Source organism: Anomaloglossus baeobatrachus, chromosome 2 (genome assembly GCF_048569485.1).
Source record: "Anomaloglossus baeobatrachus isolate aAnoBae1 chromosome 2, aAnoBae1.hap1, whole genome shotgun sequence".
NCBI classification, from domain to species: Eukaryota; Metazoa; Chordata; class Amphibia; order Anura; family Aromobatidae; genus Anomaloglossus; species Anomaloglossus baeobatrachus.
The window spans coordinates 663,441,821-663,462,026 of NC_134354.1; the positions used below are offsets into that span (position 1 = coordinate 663,441,821).

The 20,206-nt window shown below is 44.7% G+C and overlaps 1 protein-coding gene across 1 annotated transcript in view; it reads left to right on the forward strand.

Moving 5' to 3' along the window:
• Nucleotides 1-20,206, forward strand: part of PIP4K2C (phosphatidylinositol-5-phosphate 4-kinase type 2 gamma) — a 121,323-nt gene that overhangs the window by 37,549 nt on the left and 63,568 nt on the right. Inside the window, exon 3 of the mRNA XM_075337083.1 lies at nucleotides 811-907. Within this exon, the coding sequence (XP_075193198.1) occupies nucleotides 811-907 (97 nt within the window). The remainder of the gene's footprint in view (nucleotides 1-810; nucleotides 908-20,206) is intronic.

Here is a 20,206-nt window from a genome sequence, read left to right on the forward strand (position 1 = left end):
GCATTTAGTGCACGGCAACAAGGAAAAACATTCTATGCGCCCGTCGGTGCGGGGAGCTGATGGGTTGCCATGATGGCTGCTGGTCTGCTGAAGACCCCTATGTCTGTCATTACGGTACATCTGTGAAAGCCAGCCTGTAGGTGGCATTCATATGAGACTGAGTTTTGAAATGCATAGCAGTGCTGTAGCAGTGCTGTGTATAGTACAAGCAATCCAATCATTGTGGGTTTAAGCCCCTTTTTAAGAGAACTAAAAACTTCAGTGAAAAGTTAAAAAAAAGTTGTATGAAGTAATTTTAAACACATTTTGGTATCGCTTCATTTGTAAAGGTATGATCTATTAAAATATAAAATAAATTAATCCTGGTGGTGAACAGTGGAGAAAAAAAAACTTGAAACCCCAGACTACGTTTTTTTTGGCCATTGTAACATTTCCATAAAATGCAATAACATTTGGTCAAAAAATCATATCCATCCCGAAGGGCTATCTGCAAAAAAATGTCAGCTTAGGGCGCAAACAAACAGTCCTTAGCCCCATATCCCGAAAATGTAAAATGTTACGGCTCTCAGAAAATAGCGACACAAGGAATTTTTTTTTTTAATACATTTTTTAAAAATTGCAATTTCGACACACTTGGAATTTTTTTTTTTTTTTTTTTTTACCATGTTAACTATCCTAGGAGTACTCTAACCTGTTTTTTCAGATATTAGTACTTGTAATTATTTTCACCTTTTGCAGGTTTTTGGGTTTTTTTACCACTATATATTGAAAAACTCAATTTACATTCCTTCATATTTTTTCACTTTTTAGGGAGAATTTGCCCAGTCACTTTAAGTTTAAAGACTACTGTCCACAAGTTTTCCGGAATCTCCGTGAGCGTTTTGGAATAGACGACATTGATTATCAGGTAAGCCACCAAAATGACCACTTACATGTTAATATAATCTATGGAATTTATTAATGAGAAAGACCATAATAATAATTTTATAAAACAAATTTTTAGCATGCATGACAAAAAAATTAATGTTTTTGCTATGCTTGGAACATAGGTCATTTACTGGTGGTTCTCCCTCTTAACCTCTTCATGACAGTCCCAATTTTTTGGCTTTCCGTTTTGTGTTTTTGTTTTTTGCTTTTGTTTTTTTTCGCCACCCTTCTTCCGGGAGCCATCTTTTTTTTTTTTTTTTTTTTTTTTCCTGTCAATATAGCCATTTGAGGGCTTGTTTTTTTGTGGAACGAGTTGTACTTTTAAGTGAAACAATGAGCTTTACCATATAGTGTAGTGGACAACTGCAAATTCCAAATGCTGAAAAATTGCAAAATAAGTGCGACTGCACAATTGTTTTTGAGATACTTTATTCACTGTGTCCACTATATGGTAAAACTGATGGGTGTGATGCCTCAGGTCTGGGTGAGTTCATAGACACCAAACATTGTATAGGTTTACTTTTATCTAAGGAGTTAAAAAAAAAATAAAATCTTTAGACATTTGTGCAAAAAAAAAAAAGTGGCTCACATTTTGCACCATATTTTGTGAATCTGTAGCGTTCTCATTTTTCGGGATCTATGCTCAGTGACGGCTTATTTTTTTTTTTTTGTCTCGAGCTGACGTTTTTAATGGAACTATTTTTGCACAGAGGCTACGTTTTGATCTCCTGTTGCATTTTGGGCAAAATTTGCGGCGACCAAAAAGTATGGAATTTTCTTTGCTGCTACGCTGTGTACCAATCGGATTAATTGATTTTATATTTTGATTGGGCATTTCTGAATGCCACGATACCAAATGTCTGTTTATTATTTAATAATAATATTATTATTATTATTATTATTTTTTACGGTTTTTTTTAAAAAAAAATTTGTTTAACCCTTTCATTTTCAATGGGGGGAAAGTGGGGTGACTTGAACTTTTTTAGGGTTATTTTTTTATTTTACTAGTTCCCCTAGGGGGCTATAAGGATCAGTAGTCTGATTGCACATTCTTTTCTCCCAATCAGAGCAGCACCGCTCAGACCGGGAGAAATGATGATTTCTTGTAACCAGCAGTATTCGGCTGCTGGTTACAGGACCTGAGTCATGTGAGCTACTGGAGCCATTACGTGACCATGTACTACCATGACAAGCATCAGATCCACGTGATCACGTCACGTGAATTCCAGTGAGTACAGAACTACATCTGTCTTTTTCTCCATGACTTGTTACAGAACTACATCGATCGCTATTAAAATGGTGCTGTCGCATTTTGACAGCGCCATTTAAGGAGGTTAACAGGTACGGGTGGATAACTATTCCACTCATGTCTGCAAGGCTCACATGTAGCTGTACAAATCAGGACATAACCCTTTTAACGACCGCGGGCAGTAAAGTTAATGAGCTATACAGCTTTCAACATTTTTCTCCCTTTGTTTTTTTTTTTAAAAAAAAAAAAAAAAAAAAACCCTTCCTTGCTGCTTTTTGATCCACCTCTTGTGTTCCCCACTGTCGTCCTGGTTTTAACATGTGATCACTACATATTTGCTGTCAATCAGTGGCTACAGGAATCTCGTTCTGTACTGCTGGCATTATGGCTCCCATTGCGCTGCAGTAATGCCAATAATATGGCACAGCTGGAGGGTCGGGGCTGGATCACCGGGAAAAAGATCAGTATAGTGCATCTTTTATTTTTCCCTCACCCTATGACGGCACCACAAGAGAGAGGATCCGCCCATCCAGGACAGGAAACCTTCAGGTTAAAAAGGGGTGGTCCTCTCACCGCTTGAGTTTGGTTTCCTGTCCTGGACGGATACCTCAGGTTGCGGCCCTGGAGGGCCGTGGATCTTCTAGCAACTCTTACCCGGTCCCGACGGGCGGTTCTGGCGGCGGCATGGGTCCTGCCTCGCTCCGTTCGGGTGCCTGGAGGCGCCATGGCGGACCCCCGGTGGTTGCGTCCATGAGCGGGTGCTGCGCATCAGGCGGCAGGTAAGTAAAGCAGCCGGCTGGTCCTTCCAGGGCGGCGGGGCTGCTCGCGGCCGCGTGTGCTGCACGCCGCAGCCATCTTGGGGGCGTGTTTTGCGGGCGTTGCGCATGCGCGGCAGCCACACCTGACATGCGCTGACGTCGTCGGTGACGTCAGACCCAGGAATTGGGTCCGGAGGCGCGTGAGGGGATGTACTCCAGTGCTCCAGCGCTCAGTTTCAAAACGGAGCTCAGAGCTGGAGGAACGTGCTACAGTCCTCCTGCATAACGGAGGTGTTTGTTGCCATAGCAAAGGCCTTAGGAATATGGACAAGGATGGGCACCGTGAGGAGGACCTGCACTCGGTGCGTGAGTCCTCCTCCCCTCCTGCTGGCAAGGTGGTGAAACCACCGGAGCGTCGCAGGAGCGACTCTGGCTCTGATGCCAGCTTATCCAGCAAGCGTGGCACCCAGGCCACTAAACAGACCCGAGATGCATCTAACGGCAAAGGCGCCTCCAGAGGGAAGACTTTGATGAAAGCTCCTTCCCCAGAACCGGTACCGACCCTTCATCTCTTATGGGTGAGTGATCTTCGGGCATGTGTACCTGTTGTTCATTGTTTTCCTGGTTTTGTGTCTCCCCTCCATCCCTGTCATGCATAGGTTAAAAAACCACGGAAGTGTACGGCCAAATCGAATAACAGGGAATGCGCCCTCTGTAACCGGGAACTTGCTCCGTCCTGGTCCAAACGGCTCTGCAAGGACTGTATCCAGCAGACCATTTCTGATGAGACTCCTGGGTTTGCTAGTGATCTTCGTGCCATCATCCGGTCCGAAGTCCAGAGTTCTCTGCAGTCCCTGAATGAGCCTCCTTGTAAGCGGCATAGACAGGCCTCCCAGGCCTCACCATCCAGTCGATCCGAGGAAGAGTGTGGGTCTTCTGGCTCTGCGTCTTCTTCCTCTGACAGTGAGGCTGATGTCCACCAATGTTTCCCAGTAAAGGCACGAGCAAATTGATTAAAGCTGTCAGGGACACTATGGGCATTACTGAGGAGAAATTGCAGCCTTCAGTCCAAGATGTGATGTTTAAGGGTCTGGAACATAGAAAGCGCAGGACCTTCCCGGCAGTGGACAAGATGCAGGCGTTGATCTCCAGGGAATGGAAGAAACCGGATAAGCGGGGTTCTCTTCCGGGCGGCTTCAAGCGCAAGTATCCCTTTGAGGATGCTACCTGTTCCCATTGGGATAGGGCACCCAAATTGGATGTGGCAGTGGCTAAAGCATCAGACGTTTTCCATTCCCGTCGAAGACATGGGATCCTTAAAGGACGCTATGGATCGGAAGGCGGATGTTTTCCTTAAAACCGCATGGGAGTCCTCAGCAGGTGCTCTCCGGCCTGCCATTGCAGCTACATGTACGGCACGGTCTCTGGCGATGTGGTTGTCCGAACTAGAGGAGAAGCTGAGAGCCAAGGTTCCTCGGGACGAGATTATTTCTTCTCTGCCCAGGCTGCAGGGAGCTGCGGCTTTCATTTCAGATGCATCGGCAGATTCCACTCGACTAGCTGCTAAGACTGCGGCCCTTTCTAATGCGGCTCATCGGGCTTTATGGTTGAAATGTTGCCCGGGGGATCTACAGGTTAAGTCTAAATTGTGTTCCATTCCCTGTCAGGGCGAGTTTCTTTTTGGATCAGTTCTGGATGATGTTCTTGAGAAGGCGGGAGACAGAAAAAGGAATTTTCCGACCCTGTCCTTTCCCTCCTTCAAGCGATCCTTTCGTAAGAAGCAGTTAACCCGTAAGTTCACCCCCAGGAATAGGAGTACCTGGTCGGATCGAAAGAAGGAGGATAAGGGGTTCTTGTTTAAGGGCTTTTCCCAATCCAAGAAGTCTTCCCAATGACTCCCTTCCCCAGGTGGGGGGGAGATTGACCTGCTTTTTTCCTGCCTGGGAACGTATTTCTTCGAGCCTGTGGATTCTCAATATCATCCGATCAGGTCTGACATTTCCATTCCGCAGTGTTCCTCCCCGGCGCTTTCTCCAGACATCCCCGAGGACGTCCCCGAGAGAACAACATGCCTTGGAGGGGGAAGTGACGTCCCTATTGCGCCGGGCGGTCCTGACGGACGTCCCATTGGCGGAAAGGGGATAGGGGTTTTACTCCCCTCTTTTTCTGGTCGGGAAACCGGACGGCTCCTTTCGGGTCATCATAAACTTCGCAGGCCTGAACAGCCACCTGCAAATCCTGTCCTTCAAGATGGAATCGATGAAGTCCACAATCAAGTCTCTCTACCCAAATTGTCATATGGCTGTCCTGGATCTGAAGGACGCGTATTATCATGTTCCCATCGCTCCTCCCTTCCAGAAGTATCTCAGGGTGGCGGTGATGCTCGACGGGTCGGTGCGTCATCTACAGTTCAGGGCTTTACCATTCGGCCTGGCAATTGCGCCCCGTATCTTCACGAAGCTCGTCCTGGAGATCACTGCCCACCTGCGGGAAGACAGAATTCTCATTATCCCGTATCCCGACGACTTCCTCGTGGTGGGGGATTCAGCGAACCATTGTACTACCGTGCTTCAGACTGTCTGCTCAAAGCTGCAAGGTCTTGGCTGGATTTTGAACAGGGAGAAGTCGAGGATGTTTCCAGCCATGGTGCAGGTCTTTTTGGGACTTACTTTGGACTCTCTCGTACAGGAATGTCTACCACCTTCCAAAGTGGAGAAGATTCGCTCTCTGGTGCAGCAGGCGGTGGTGGTTCCGCACATGTCCCTGCGACGGGCTAGGTCTCTTCTGGGCTCCCTAACCTCTACTCTCCCTGCAGTTTTATGGGCTCAAGGACATACCAGAGCCCTCCAGTGGGACATTTTGGGACATCAGTCGTTTCTAGGGGACAGGTTGAACAATCTGATTACTCTGAGCTCCAGCTCCATCGCCTCCCTTCACTGGTGGCTGGTTCCTGCGCACCTCACAAAGGGAGTCCCATGGTCTGTCCCGGTGTCCCGAATTGTGACCACGGATGCCATTGTGTCCGGATGGGGGGGGCTCACCTGCTGGACCGTCCGATTCAAGGTCTCTGGTCACCCAGGGAGGCAGCTTCCTCCTCCAATACCAGAGAGCTGCTGGCTGTGGAACGGGCCCTGACTGGACTTCTCCCTTCACTGACTGGTCACCATACCCGGGTGTTGTTGGACAATCAGGTGACGGTGGCTTATCTGAACAATCAGGGGGGCACAAGATCCAGGTCACTTATGATGATAGCCGACTGGATTCTGCTACTAGCAGAAACTCCCCTTCTGTCCCTCACTGCTGTTCACATCAGGGGGAAAGACAACCTCGCGGCGGATTTTCTGAGTCGCACTCGCCTGCGCGAGGGGGAGTGGGAGCTCAACCCGTCCGTCTTCAACCTCATCACGGCCAGGTGGGGGGTTCCAGCCATCGACCTTTTTTCCACCAAACAGAACAGGAAGGTTCCTCAGTTCTGCTCTCTCAATCCCAAGGAACTTCCGTTTGCTGTGGACGCCCTGTCAATCCCGTGGGACTTTCCCCCTAGCTTATGCATTTCCCCCACTGGTCCTCCCCGCAGTCCTGAAGAAAATCAGGGAGGACGAGGCCAGAATCCTTCTGATTGCTCCCTTCTGGCCAAAGCGACCATGGTTTTTTTGGCTAGTTCGGATGTCTCTGACCGACCCGTGGATCCTCCCAGAACTTCCGAATCTCCTGTCCCAGGGACCTGTCTTCCATCCTCTGACTGTCAAGTTGCACCTGACGGCATGAAATTTGAGAGGGCGTTACTGATCAGTAAGGGGTTTTCCCCCAATTTAGTTTCCATACTGTTAGGTTGTAGAAAGCCTGTGACGACCAAGATCTACTGTAGGACTTGGAAAAAGTTCTTATCTTCCTCAGGGGCTAATGTAACTGGGGAGGTTCCCATCGGTCCCATCCTGGAGTTCCTGCAGTGCGGGTTGGACAAGGGGTTGGCGGTTAGCACACTCAAGGTCCAGATCTCCGTGTTAGCGGCACTCTACAATTATAATGTCGCGGGGAACCCTTGGGTGGCTCGGTTTATCAGGGCTAGTTCGCGCCAGCGTCCTAGACGGGTAGTCTCCCTCCCCCCTTGGGACCTTAACCTGGTTTTGGGGGCCCTGACGGATCCTCCGTTCAAGCCCCTTGACTCCATATCTGTTAAATGTCTTTCCCTTAAGACTGTCCTCCTGGTAGCCCTGACCTCGACCCGTAGCGACATTCAGGCAATTTCTATTGACCCGCCTTACACTCAAATACTGGACGATAGGGTAGTTTTGCGCCCTGACCCTGCATACCTCCCCAAGGTTGTTTCTCGGTTTCATACGTCCCAGGAGATTGTATTGCCATCCTTTTGCACTAACCCGACGCGTGCGGAGGAAAGGCGTTGGCATTGTCTGGATGTACGTCGTTGTCTCATCCAGTATCTTCTTGTCACCAGTTCCCGGAGGAGGGACAAGTCTCTCTCCTTCCAGGGGCCTCAAAAGGGGGTTAAGTGTTCCAAATCCACGCTGGCCAGGTGGATTAGGGACGCCATTAGCTTACACGGATAGGGGTGCTGCTGTTCCGGTGGGTCTGAAGGCACATTCCAAGTGGGCTGTAGCATCGTCTTGGGCAGAACGGGCGGATGTTTCCATTGCTCAAATTTGTAAAGCTGCCACATGGTCCTCACCCTCGACCTTTTATAAGCATTATAGGTTGGATCTTTCCTTCTCGGACCTCACCTTTTGGGAGGCGTGTTCTACAGGCTGTGGTCCCTCCCTAATTTTTCTTTCTCTGTAATTCTCTCGTGGTGCGGTCATAGGGTGAGGGAAAAATACGTATTTACTTACCGGTAATGTGTTTTTTTCTGAACCCATGACTGCACCCTTATATTCCCACCCTGCACTGGGGATTGTTGGTTGGTTCACCTTCCTTTCTTCCTTCTTCCACAATTTTTTCCGGTGGTGGCCTTCTACTAACCTGTTGTTGTTTTTTTTCGGAGGTCCTCTCATGCTCTGTAATCAAACTGAAGCGGCGAGAGGACCGCCCCTTTTTAACCTGAAGGTTTCCTGTCCTGGATGGGCGGATCCTCTCTCTCGTGGTGCCGTCATGGGTTCGGAAAAAACACATTACCGGTAAGTAATTACTTATTTCATAACATTTTCAGGGCTTAACAAAATAATAGATATCTGTGAGTGTATCTACAGTATATTGCGAAAGTATTCAACCCCTTCGCTTTATACCTAATTTATTACATTACAACCTGTGTTTAAATATTTTTGTGATCTGATTGTGTCGAAATAGTCTTAAGTTGGGGAAGTGAAGTGAGAAAAATATAGGCAAAAGTTAAATTTATGGGATAAAATAAATAAAAATTGCCATGTACACATGTATTCATCCCTTTTGCTATGAAGCCTCTAAACATTTTTGGTGCAAGCAGTTACTTTCATAAGTCACATGCTTGGTAAAGGGAAAACCACCTGTCTGCAGTCTGCATGTCCCGGGATCTGTCAGTATATACACACATTTTCTAAAAGGCCTCGAGGCCCCACTAACCAAACGCCACCATGAAGAACAAGGAGATCTCCAAACAAGTCAGAGACAAAGCTGTTTAGTAGTACAAGTCAGGGTTGTGTTCTAAAACAATATCCCAATCTCTGATGATCCCCCGGAGCACTATCAGATCCATTATTATCAAATGGAAAGAAAATGGTACAACAACAAACCTGCAAAGCGAGGGCCGCCCACTCAGCCCAGGTGAGGAGGGCATTAATCAGAGAGGCAGCACAGAGACCAAAAGGTAACTCTGAAAGAACTGACTGGAGTGTCCATAAGAACACAAGAAGTTGTACACTATCATAGAGCTGGCCTTTATGGAAGAGTGGCCAGAAAAAAGCCTTAACGTACAGCCAAAAATTGGAAGGCTTGTTTTGATTTTTCCAGAGGACATGTGGGATACTCTCCAAATGTATGGAGGAAGATTCTGTAGTCAGATGAAACTAAAATTGAACTTTTTGGCACCAAGGTAAGTGCTGTGTCTGGTGCCAAACAAACACTGCTCATCACCTCGAGAAAATCATTCCTACAGTGAAATATGGTAGTGGAAGCATCATGTTGTGGCTGTTTTTCAGCAGCAGGGACTGGGAAATTGTCAGAGTTTAGGGGAATATGGAGCAAAACCTTTTTGTCAGTGATTTGAAATTGGGATGTTGATTCATCTTCCAACAAGACAATGACTCAAACCATACTGCTAAAACAAAACTCGAGTGGTTTGAGGAAATGTCTAAATGTATTGAAGTGGCCGAGTGAAAGCCCAGACCTTAATCCAATTGAGAATCTGTGGTCAGTCTTGAATATTGCTGTTCACAAAAGGAAATCCTCTAACTTGAAGGAGCTAGAGCAGTGTTTGCCTTGTGGAATGGGCAAAAATCCCATTGTCAGTATGTGTAAATTTGATAGAGCCTCATCCAAAGTGAGTTGCAGCTGGAATTGCTGCTAAAGTAGGTTCTACAAAGTACTGACTTTCACTTGTCCCTTTAAAATTTGCCCAAACTTTAAGGTTAAACTAAATGGCCACAAACTGAGTATTTGAAGCGTGTTCATTGTCTATCAATCCGAGAGCAGAGCTGACAGGATGGCTGCCCTGTTCATGGGGAAAATACAAAACTATATTTTTTTTTTCAGTATATAGTAATAATGGTTGATGCCTTTCAGTGATGCGTTACGTTGGATCTTACTAATTTTCAAGTGGGCTTCTTATTATATAGATAGATATAATTTTATTTTATTTTTTTTAAACACCCGGGAAATGTTGCAGGTTGTGGAAAAGAATTAAAAGAACAGTACGATAATAACACCTTTCAGAATCTGAGAGGTTTCCTTCACGAGACGGGAATGCTTGATTGTAACTTCGTGTTGGGCTTTACAATCTTGGCATTGCTGAAGTTAAACGCCAAGTACTTTATATTCATGAGTCTTACTTTTTGGAAAAGAATCCATAAAATCCTCTTATTAAAGCAAATCTGCTTATCTCAGTACAAAGAAATGTCTTTGAATTACTACAGGCCGCAGCATTAGAGTGCCAGTAGGGAAAGATGACGTTGTATGCAGGCATGGTATAAACGTAGAACGAATCCATTTTATTTTTATTCTACTATAATGGGAATATAAATACAGTCAAATAGTGACTTACGACTTATGGTCATCTGAACCCTTCTTAATTCGAGGTGTAATTTTTTTTTTTTATTTTATTTATTTTTGTAAATTCCCCCTTGTAATACAGGGTTTTACATGTCATTGAAGTATTTTCTGCTGCATTTTAATAGCCAGATTTTTGCTATAATGGGAATGTATTGTGTTTTTTTTTTTTTTTTTTTCTTTTTTTTTTTTTTTTTTTTTTTTTTTTTTTGTTAAAGCACCACTCAAGCATTTTGTTTAAATTTAATTTTTGTTGGAGCGTTTTGTGTTTTAGATCTAAGTTCCTGCCTCCGTTCACCCTCTGCTGTCTTCATCTTTTTTCGGAATCACTCCGGTCCCTCTGCGCTATATTTGTGCTTGTAACATCTCATCGGCCAGAAGTCAGAGGTTATATCACAAGCGCTCAATACATTTCCAATTGCCAGAACGTGGCTCTCATAGTTGTATTGAGTTGTAACCTACGGCAGATTCCCTAAACTGAAGACTAGTTAAGATATAACTTTTAATTCATTTTTTTAATAAAAGAATCTTGGACTCACAAAATAATGAAAACCGCTAAACACAGTGACCTGAATTAGATATCCTATATAGTCATTATATGTCAGTTATTTATTGTCCCCTCATATGGGTCTACTCCTCTTATAATCACAGTATATAACGCTATGTACACATTTCTTTCTTTGCTAATGACCACAATGTTTGCAAATTAAAATCCTATCAAGACCCACCTCTTCCAACAAGCCTACAACCTACAATAGCCCTCAGTCCAGTAGACCACTGCGCAACCAACTCTGTCCTCACCTATTGTACCATCACCCATTCCCTGTAGACTGTGAGCCCTCGCGGGCAGGGTCCTCTCTCCTCCTACACCAGTCTTTCTTGTACTGTTAATGATTGTTGTACGTATACCCTCTTTCACTTGTAAAGTGCCATGGAATAAATGGCGCTATAATAATTAATAATAATCAGCAGCCTCCCCAACATGTTTCACCACAGTGGCGTGATCAGGGGGCAGAGGCTAATGCTGACTTACTATGTATGTATGGACGGACCTTTTTAAAGGCTTTGTTGTGACCTCGTGCTTCAACCAGCCACTAGAAACCCTTGTTATTTTCGCCGTGCAGATCACTGAGGTCACAACCAAGCCTTTAAAAGGTCCGTACCTAGCTAACCTCATGACGTCAACGTGACCTGGCTTGACCTAATGTTAGCTCAGGTCACTGCACTGCTCTGCCAGCCAATGGGGAACATTCTGTTCTTCATTGACTGGGACAGTGAGTATGGATTGTCGTGGGACCCCCTTATTGGATTAGGACAGGACCCGGATTTTTTTCTTTTCAATATATTGGTGAAAGCGAATGTATTGGAGTGTTTTTGTTTTTTTTTGTTGTTGTTGTTGTTGTTGTTGTTGTTGTTGTTGTTTTTTTTTTTGTCTAATAGTCCAATTACCGTGGACTTCCCTAGTCTGAGAATACCAGACCATAGCTGTCCACTTTACCTTGGCTGCTGATACAATTTGAGGGGACCCAATGTTTTTTGTTGTTAAATTTTTTAATTAAAAATAACAGCCAAGGTGAAGCTGCCAGTCATCTGCTTTACCCTAGCTAACTACAAAAAAAATAAGGGATACCCCACTTTGTATTTTTTATTTTTTTTTTGGCTAAGTACAAGGCTAAACACCCTTTAGTGCCACATAAAGGGCACTAAAGGATGCAAGATTACAAAATGCATTGCAGGGAAACATTATATATGTCTTTCTCATCTATCTCTATCTGGCTAGCTCTTGACTGTATGTACACTTTTTTTTATTTTTTTTTTGTGGTCTGCTAGAAAAATAAAAGACATATGGATGACACACAGACCGTACACGGAACGGATATGGATGTCACATGGATGCATCCTTGGAAAAATAGTACCAGTTTTTGCGAACCGCAAAAAAACGGGACGGCCGTGTGAATGTAGCCCAAGACTGGGGGGGGCAGGGGATTTACATTTAAATATAAACCACAGTGCTCCTGGTGCTCAGAATAAACACTCTGCTGCTGCCACCTATCTCACTGGCAATACACCTGGCCCTGCACTGTGTGACCCCTTGCTGGCTCCATACATGCAACACCCTGGACGGGTAACATTGGGACTTCCTCTTACACTGCCAGATATGTCAGGCAGTGCCTTATCACAAGAAACCCCTTCCTCCCCAGAAAGAGGCACAACTCCTGTTGCTCTCAGATCTCCTCCACACAGCCTCACAGATGGAGATGCACAAATGGATACTCAGGAGGACTGTGTATGGGATGACCTTAAGGCACGAATTAGATCCATACCAACTAGAGAAGAAATGGAAAACTACATAACTAGATTAGAGGCCTCATATAAAGCAGAGTCAGCGTCTATAAAAGGAGAGGTGCAACAGTTAAATGAACGCATGGCAACCTCTGAATCCTGCACGGCTTCTATCTCAACACAACTAGCTTCTCAAGCACAGGCCCTGTCTACGCAAGCTCTTCAGATTGAGCATTTGACAGGTCTGCTTGATGACTTAGAAAATAGGGGTAGGCGAAACAATATTAGGGTAAGAGGTATCCCTGAGTCCCTTGCCCCCCAAGATCTGGATGAATCTCTAAGGCGCCTATTCAACTCCATATTAGGCCTCCCACGAGACTCTCGTCTGGAACTGGATAGGGCACACAGATCCCTGGGCCCTAAACCAGTAGAAGGCTCCAACCCACGGGATGTCATTTGCAGAGTGCATAAATATAAAAAAAAAGAAGAGATCTTAAACAAGGCTCGACAGAAGGACCCCATTCTGTTTAAAAATACACCAGTCCAACTGTTGCCAGATTTATCCCGTCATACACTACAAAAACGCAAAGTCCTGAGACCCCTCCTGGATGCCCTCCGACAAAGGAATATCTTATACTCATGGGGATTTCCATTCAAACTACAGGTCCGACATGCTGGACTCCTACATGTGCTTCATTCTTTGAAAGATCTTCCAAGCTTCTGCACGGCCCTTGAGATACCTATTGTACACATTCCGGTTACAGACTGGCCTTATGTCCACGGTACCTTTGGGATGGAGGCTAATGTCCCCCTGCCACAACGGGATGGGGCACGTAGGAGGAATCGAGGCTCGCAGCGAAGAAGAGAAAAGGAGTCTATCCCTTTTGCCTCATCTGGAGACTCAGTTTATTGAGTTTATTGTTCCTTTCCCATACAGGCCTATGTCCGGCGCTTTGTGTGAAAAATGGTCTATAGAGATCCACGTAAAATGGCTTGGGGATAAAATATTGTCCTGATATATCTCATTATTTCACATGCCAGATAGTTATCCTGGGCTAAACATCCTTTAAAGGGATAAACGTTTTAATGTTTAGAGGTTTAAATGGTTACTAAGCTATTCAGGAATTGATGGAGCTAGGTGTGTTGCTGTTTTATTCAGATTTCAGTACTTTGTACAATTCTTAAACTGGGTCGTGGGTCGGTCCGGAAGGAGCAGACCTCCGTTGAAAGCCTACTTACCACTGGGGGTCTACACACTGCGGGCAGGTGTAGATTATACTAACCCCCCGATTGTTGATTTACCTGTACTTTTCCTTTTTTGCGCCTTCTTTGTCTCTTGATAGACTATCCTATCTATCTTACACATCTTATCTTCTCTGAGGCCCCCCCTTTTTTCCCTTTATTTATTTATTTATTTTTTTTTTTTCTTTTTCTTCTCTCTTCTCTCTCTTTTCTTTTTCTTTTTCTTTTCCTCTCCTCCTTCTCTCTCCCCGTTCTCTCCTTCCCCACTTCTTCTCTATCTTTGTCCACTTCTCTTTGTCTCCCTTCCCCTATCTTTCCCGGATCCCTTCACGCTCTCTGAAGCCCTTGGACCAACATGACCACCCTCAATTTTTGCTCTATTAACATACGGGGTTTTAATACTCCTCAAAAGCGCTCACAGGTCCTGTATTCTATGCACAAAAAAAAGGTTCAGATTCTTCTATTACAGGAGACGCATTTTAAGAAGGATCATGTACCCATACTACGAGATAGATTTTATCCAGTATGGTTTCACAGCGTTAACCCAGAGGCCAGATCTAAAGGAGTATCGATTGCACTTCATAAACACTTAGTGCACACCATAGTCGACTCCTGTATAGACGAGCAGGGTCGTTATATATTTCTTAAATTGAAGGTCGCAAATTCGACGTTTACAATCGCAAACTGGTACCTACCTAACACTAATCAGATCTCTACCTGTAGGGCCCTTCTGACGCAGTTATCTGATTTTGCAGAAGGGACATTGGTGGTTGGGGGTGACTTCAATTTTACTCTAGACCCAGCCATGGACTCCTCCTCTGGACGAGGCAGTGTCCGCACCAAGGAACTTAGTGCACTAAAGCGGACTTTTCACGCCCTCCGACTGATTGATGTATGGAGAATCCTAAACCCTCAAGGTAAGGACTACACATATTATTCCCCACCACACAATTCATACAGCAGGATAGACCTTTTTCTGGTAAGCCACGGAGCGTTGGCTTGGCATCCCATTACAGAGATAGGGGAAATTTTTTGGTCCGACCATGCCCCAGTCTACCTTTCCCTTCAGGTACCCTCCCTCTCCCAGCGCTCATGGACCTGGAGGTTAAACAACAATTTACTCAAAGACAATCTCTGCCTAACGGAGTTGAGAGATTCAATCGACTCCTTCACGCAAATCCATAGTTCTGACCCAACTTCTCAGCCTACCCAATGGGAGACCTTGAAGTGTGTCTTGCGTGGAATACTGATTAAGCACGGCTCTAGGATCAAGAGGGAAAGAGCTAAAGAGATTGATAACTTGTTAACACAGATCCATGAGTTGGAAAATACACATAAACTGACACGTACCCCCACAGTTCTGGCTGACCTCGTCCTTAAACGAACTAACCTAAAAACCCTATTGGACCAGAAATTTCTCTACCATAGAGAGAGAGTCAAAAATTTTTATTATAATTCATCTGACAAATGTGGTCGTCCTTTGGCACGACTGCTGCATCCCCGGGCCAACACCTCATACATTCCATGTATCAACACCAAAGGAGACAAAACATATGATCCAACAGAGATCCTGGAGGTCTTTCGGTCCTACTACAAAGACCTATATAATATTAAAGGGCAGTATGCAGAGCTCCCACCCACTGACCTGGCAGACAAAATCGGGAGATATATACAAGAGACAGCCTTGCCCCCCCTAGATAGCAATGTTATAGAGATCCTGGAGGAGGATATATCAGAATCCGAAATCTGTAACGCAATTCAAATTACTCCTTCAGGTAAATCCCCTGGCCCTGACGGGTTCACCCCGGCTTTTTACAAATTGCTTAAGGACCAATTAGCCCCGATAATGGCCAAAACATTTAATTCTATTGATGAAGACATAAAGCTAACCCCCCAGTCTCTGGAAGCACACATTAGCGTGATCCCCAAACCGGGGAAAGACCCATTATTAGCTGCAAGCTATCGCCCTATCTCATTATTAAACGTGGATCTAAAACTCTACTCTAAGATTTTGGCTGATAGATTGTCCCCTTTTCTGCCCTCCGTTATTAACACAGACCAGGTGGGGTTTGTCAAGGGCCGCGAAGCAAGAGACAATACAATTAAAACTTTGTCTCTTATTGCTAAAGCTAAAAACAATTCGATCCCGCTGGGTCTCCTAGCCATCGATGCTGAGAAAGCCTTTGACAGAGTCCATTGGGGATTTCTGAGGGCAGCATTGGGTCAGTTGGGACTGGGACCCCGATTTATACAGAAAATTGGCGCTTTATATGATAACCCAACCGCTAAGGTCAGGGTTAATGGGGCTTTATCCTCCTCCTTCGCTGTACGAAACGGGACCAGACAAGGCTGCCCCTTATCCCCGCTTTTGTATGTAGTCATCATGGAACACTTAGCTAACGCTCTCAGGGGGAATAGTAATATCAAAGGACTCAAGATTGGGGATGCCCATCATAAAATTGCATTATATGCAGATGATCTCCTGTTATACATCTCTCAACCTCATATATCGATCCCGTCTATAATGATGGAATTTGAACGATTCGGCCTCCTTAGTAACTTTAAAGTTAATCTATCAAAATCAGAAGCCTTAAATATCTCTTTGACCCAAACTGAAGTTTCCCGGGCAATGTCTAACTTCCCATTCAAATGGAGACCTTCGGCCATTAAATATTTGGGTATTTCAATCCCAGCGGACCTCTCCAAACTATATACACTTAATCACTTACCACTACTAGAAGGTACAATCAAGAACTTAAAGTCTTACGGGGGACTGAAATTGTCTTGGATGGGCAGGATGAATGTCATTAAAATGGATATCCTGCCACGCTTTTTGTACTACTTTCAAACCATCCCCATTTCTCCTCCCAGTAGTTTTTTTCGTACCCTTCAATCTGCTATTATCCGATTCATATGGGGTAAAATTAAACCAAGAATCAACTTACGCACTCTTACCCTTCCAAGGGAGTGTGGAGGAGCAGGCCTTCCTAACTTCAGAGTCTACATGCAGGCTGCAGCCTTGACCCGTATATTAGACTGGCATTTCAACAGTGACTCTAAGCAATGGATACGGGTAGAGCAAGAAGGACTGGAGATTCCTCTCAAACACCTCCCGTGGATACCTCCTTCAGATCTTCCTAACGTGGGGATGCTTTCAAATTTTATCAAAGAAACGCTCAAAGTTAGTCACATAGTATCCAAAAAAATGTCGCCTTCACAGTCAGTTAGTCCCCTCGCTCCCTTATTCTACACTCCATCATTTCACCCTGGATATAAACAGAGAAGCTACTTCGGCTGGAGGGCGGAGGAAGACATCCGCTGGGGGCACATACTGATTGATGGTAAATTACCCTCATTCCAAACCTTTCGGACACTGCTTCCGTCTAGAGGTTCACAATGGTTGGAGTTTCTCCAACTACGGGCATTTGTCTCTCCGGGGAGAACAGTTGATCGAGTCCGAGGCACTTGTAGTGCCTTTGAGGAACTGTTTACTAAAAATAGCCCGCCTGAACACACAGTCTCCCTTCTGTACAATATTCTTATCAGAGTTGGGGTCTCAGGCAAACGAGGCTACCAATTGGCTTGGGAAAAGGAGCTGAAGCAACACTTCTCTCCCGATGAGTGGAAGAAATGTTTCTTATTTACTCAAATTGTCAGTCCCGTGCTCTGCAGAGGAGAAAAATTTTAAGATTTTGACACGTTGGTACCAGTTTCCGTCTAAACTACATATTATATTCCCTTCAGTGTCTGCGATGTGCTGGAGATGTGGGCAAGATGTCGGTACTATGACGCATATCTGGTGGGAGTGTGATGGAATAAAACAGTTTTGGGGAAAGGTTCTTGCTAATTATCAGCTTATAACTGGGAAAGCAGTGAATAACTGCCCCAAGATAGCCCTCCTCTCTATGTTACCACACTCAATCGCTTATCATAAGAGAGACATACTCCGCTTCTGCCTGGCGGCGGCGCGCTCCGTCATACCTAGGTACTGGAAGTCCTCCACGATCCCTCCTATCTCGGAGTGGTACTCTGAAATGGCAAACATATATAGGATGGAGGAGCTCTCTGCCGACATTGCGGGCACTAGAGACAAATTTTGCAGGACCTGGGGAGAATGGATCCTATTTAAAGATTCTCCAGATTTTGTTAAACTGTTTTGATGGAGCCATAACATCTTATTAGATTGATGGAGTAAAGCTTGGTTAGGGTGAACCGGATGAGAATGTAGGATCACCTGATTCTCATACGATAGAGAGTGCCCCTCCCCCACCCTAATAAAATCAAACTACCCACCATTTCCCTTGTGTGTCTGCCTTCGTCTTCCCAGCTTACTCACGCTGCTACCTACCTCTCCCCCACTTCCCCTTCTAATTCCCTCCCTTCTCCCCCCTTTCTTTCCTTCTTTTTTTTTTTTTTTTTTTTTTTTTTCTCTTCTTTTCTTCTTCTCTCTCTCTCTCTTCTCTTCTCCTTCCCTTTTCCTGGGTTCTCGCTGGAATCCAAGTTGAAGAGGCTTATTGAGGATTATAGATGAAAAGTGCTCACTATTCGGTCAAATCGAGATCGAGACAGATTGAAAAAACATGATTTCTTTACTATGCAATTTATAAAAAGTTTGACATGTCAGTCATTCAGTTTCACATGCTGTTTATGTATAATATGATATGTTTACAATAAAAATAGATTGAACATTAAATATAAACCACTCCACCACTGGAAAAAAAAAAAAAAACAATCTCTGGAGTGGTGCTTTAACAATTATTGCATAATCAGTTTTTGGTTTGTTTTTTTTTTTTTTAGTTAGCTAAAAAATTTAAATTTCGTGTTTTAACATTTTAACATTTTAATTTTAGGTTCTTTGTTTTTTGTTTTTTTTTTCTGCCGCTGTTCGGCGCTGTCATTTTTATTTGTTGGGAAGTGTCTGAGCACATCACTTGCCTGTTACAAATACGGAAGCCCCTGACCATTAGAGACTGCAGACAATGTCCGACTGCATCCTATACTGTCGGTGCCTCGCCTGTGACATGTCCTCTGCCCTGTCCAGTGCACATCTGTGGGGAGCGCTAGTCGCCATTCTTTACAGCCCATACTTGTGCGCTGAGCTATAACTTCCCCTGTCACTGCTCACACAATATTCACAGGCTAGCGGTGAGAAGAGCTCCAGGGCAGTGGTGCTGAGCGCAGGTTTCCAGCCCGGCATTGTACTACTGTCACACTACCGAGACGTTCTCACCGGTAGAAGTGACCTGTGCAGTCCTGCTCTGAGCGGTGTGAACACGGCTGCAGAGGTGTCTTCTCCCAGCGGTGAGAGCAGTTCGGTAGCCTGGCATTAATTGCGCAATACCAGGCTGCCGATCTGTGCTCACCACCACTGTCACCAGAGTCCACAGCTCAGCAGTGTAATCCTCATTCAGATGTCTGTAATGCATGGATGTCTGAATAATGCCGTACACTGACAGCCATGTATCTAACACCATCATATGTGATATAGTCCGCTGAGCCGTGTATCTAGTCACATCATGTGTGATACAGACTGCTGAGCTGTACATTTAATCCCAATATGTATGAAATAGTCCACAGCCATGTATCTAATCCCATCATATGTTAAACAGTACGTTTATATAATCCTTTCATTTGTGATTGTCTGCTGAGCTGATTCTCATCCAATCACAAATTGTCTCACAGACTATCACACATGATAGAATTGGATGCACAGCTCAGCAAATTACTATCGTGTGACAGTCTGTGTATCTAATCCTATCATGCATGATACAGTCCTCTAAACCATGTATATAATCCTATAATTTGTGATCATATTAGATGCATACCTCAGCAGATTGTATCACCTATGATGGGGTAAGATACAGACTGTATCGCAAATGATAAAATTAGATACACTGCTCAGTGTACTATTATGTGTGACCGTCTATGTATCTAATCCAATTATGTGTGATAGAATTAAATACGCAGACCAGCAAACTGTGTCACACATAATGGGATTAGTTACAAAGACTGTCACATAGTAGCCTGCTGAACTGTGTATCTAATCCCATCATTTGCAATACTGTCTGTATCTTATATCTGATACAATCTGCTGGTCTGTGTATCTAATCCGATCGTATGATTCAGTGAGCAGTGCAAACTAACCGAATCTGTCGGGAGATAGAACACCCTTGGGACTAGTCCCCGAGCTCATTAGCATACGATAAAAGATCTTTAGAAATACTTTCTCTAAAGATATCTTTATCTATGCTAGTGTATACAGGGACAGTTAAGGCCCCATCACACATAATGAGATCACTAACGAGATCGTTGCTGAGTCACAGTTTCTGTGACGCAGTAACAATCTTACTAGCGATCTCGTTATGTGTGACACCTACCAGCGATCAGGCCCCTGCTGTGAGATCTCTAGTCGTTGCCTTAGGGTCCGGACCATTTTCTTCAATGGTGATGTCCTGCTGGGCAGGACACATCGCTGTGTTTGACACCTAACAGTGACCTCCTATACAGGTCGCTCATCGTTATACAGGTCGCTCATCGTTACTGCATCGTTGGT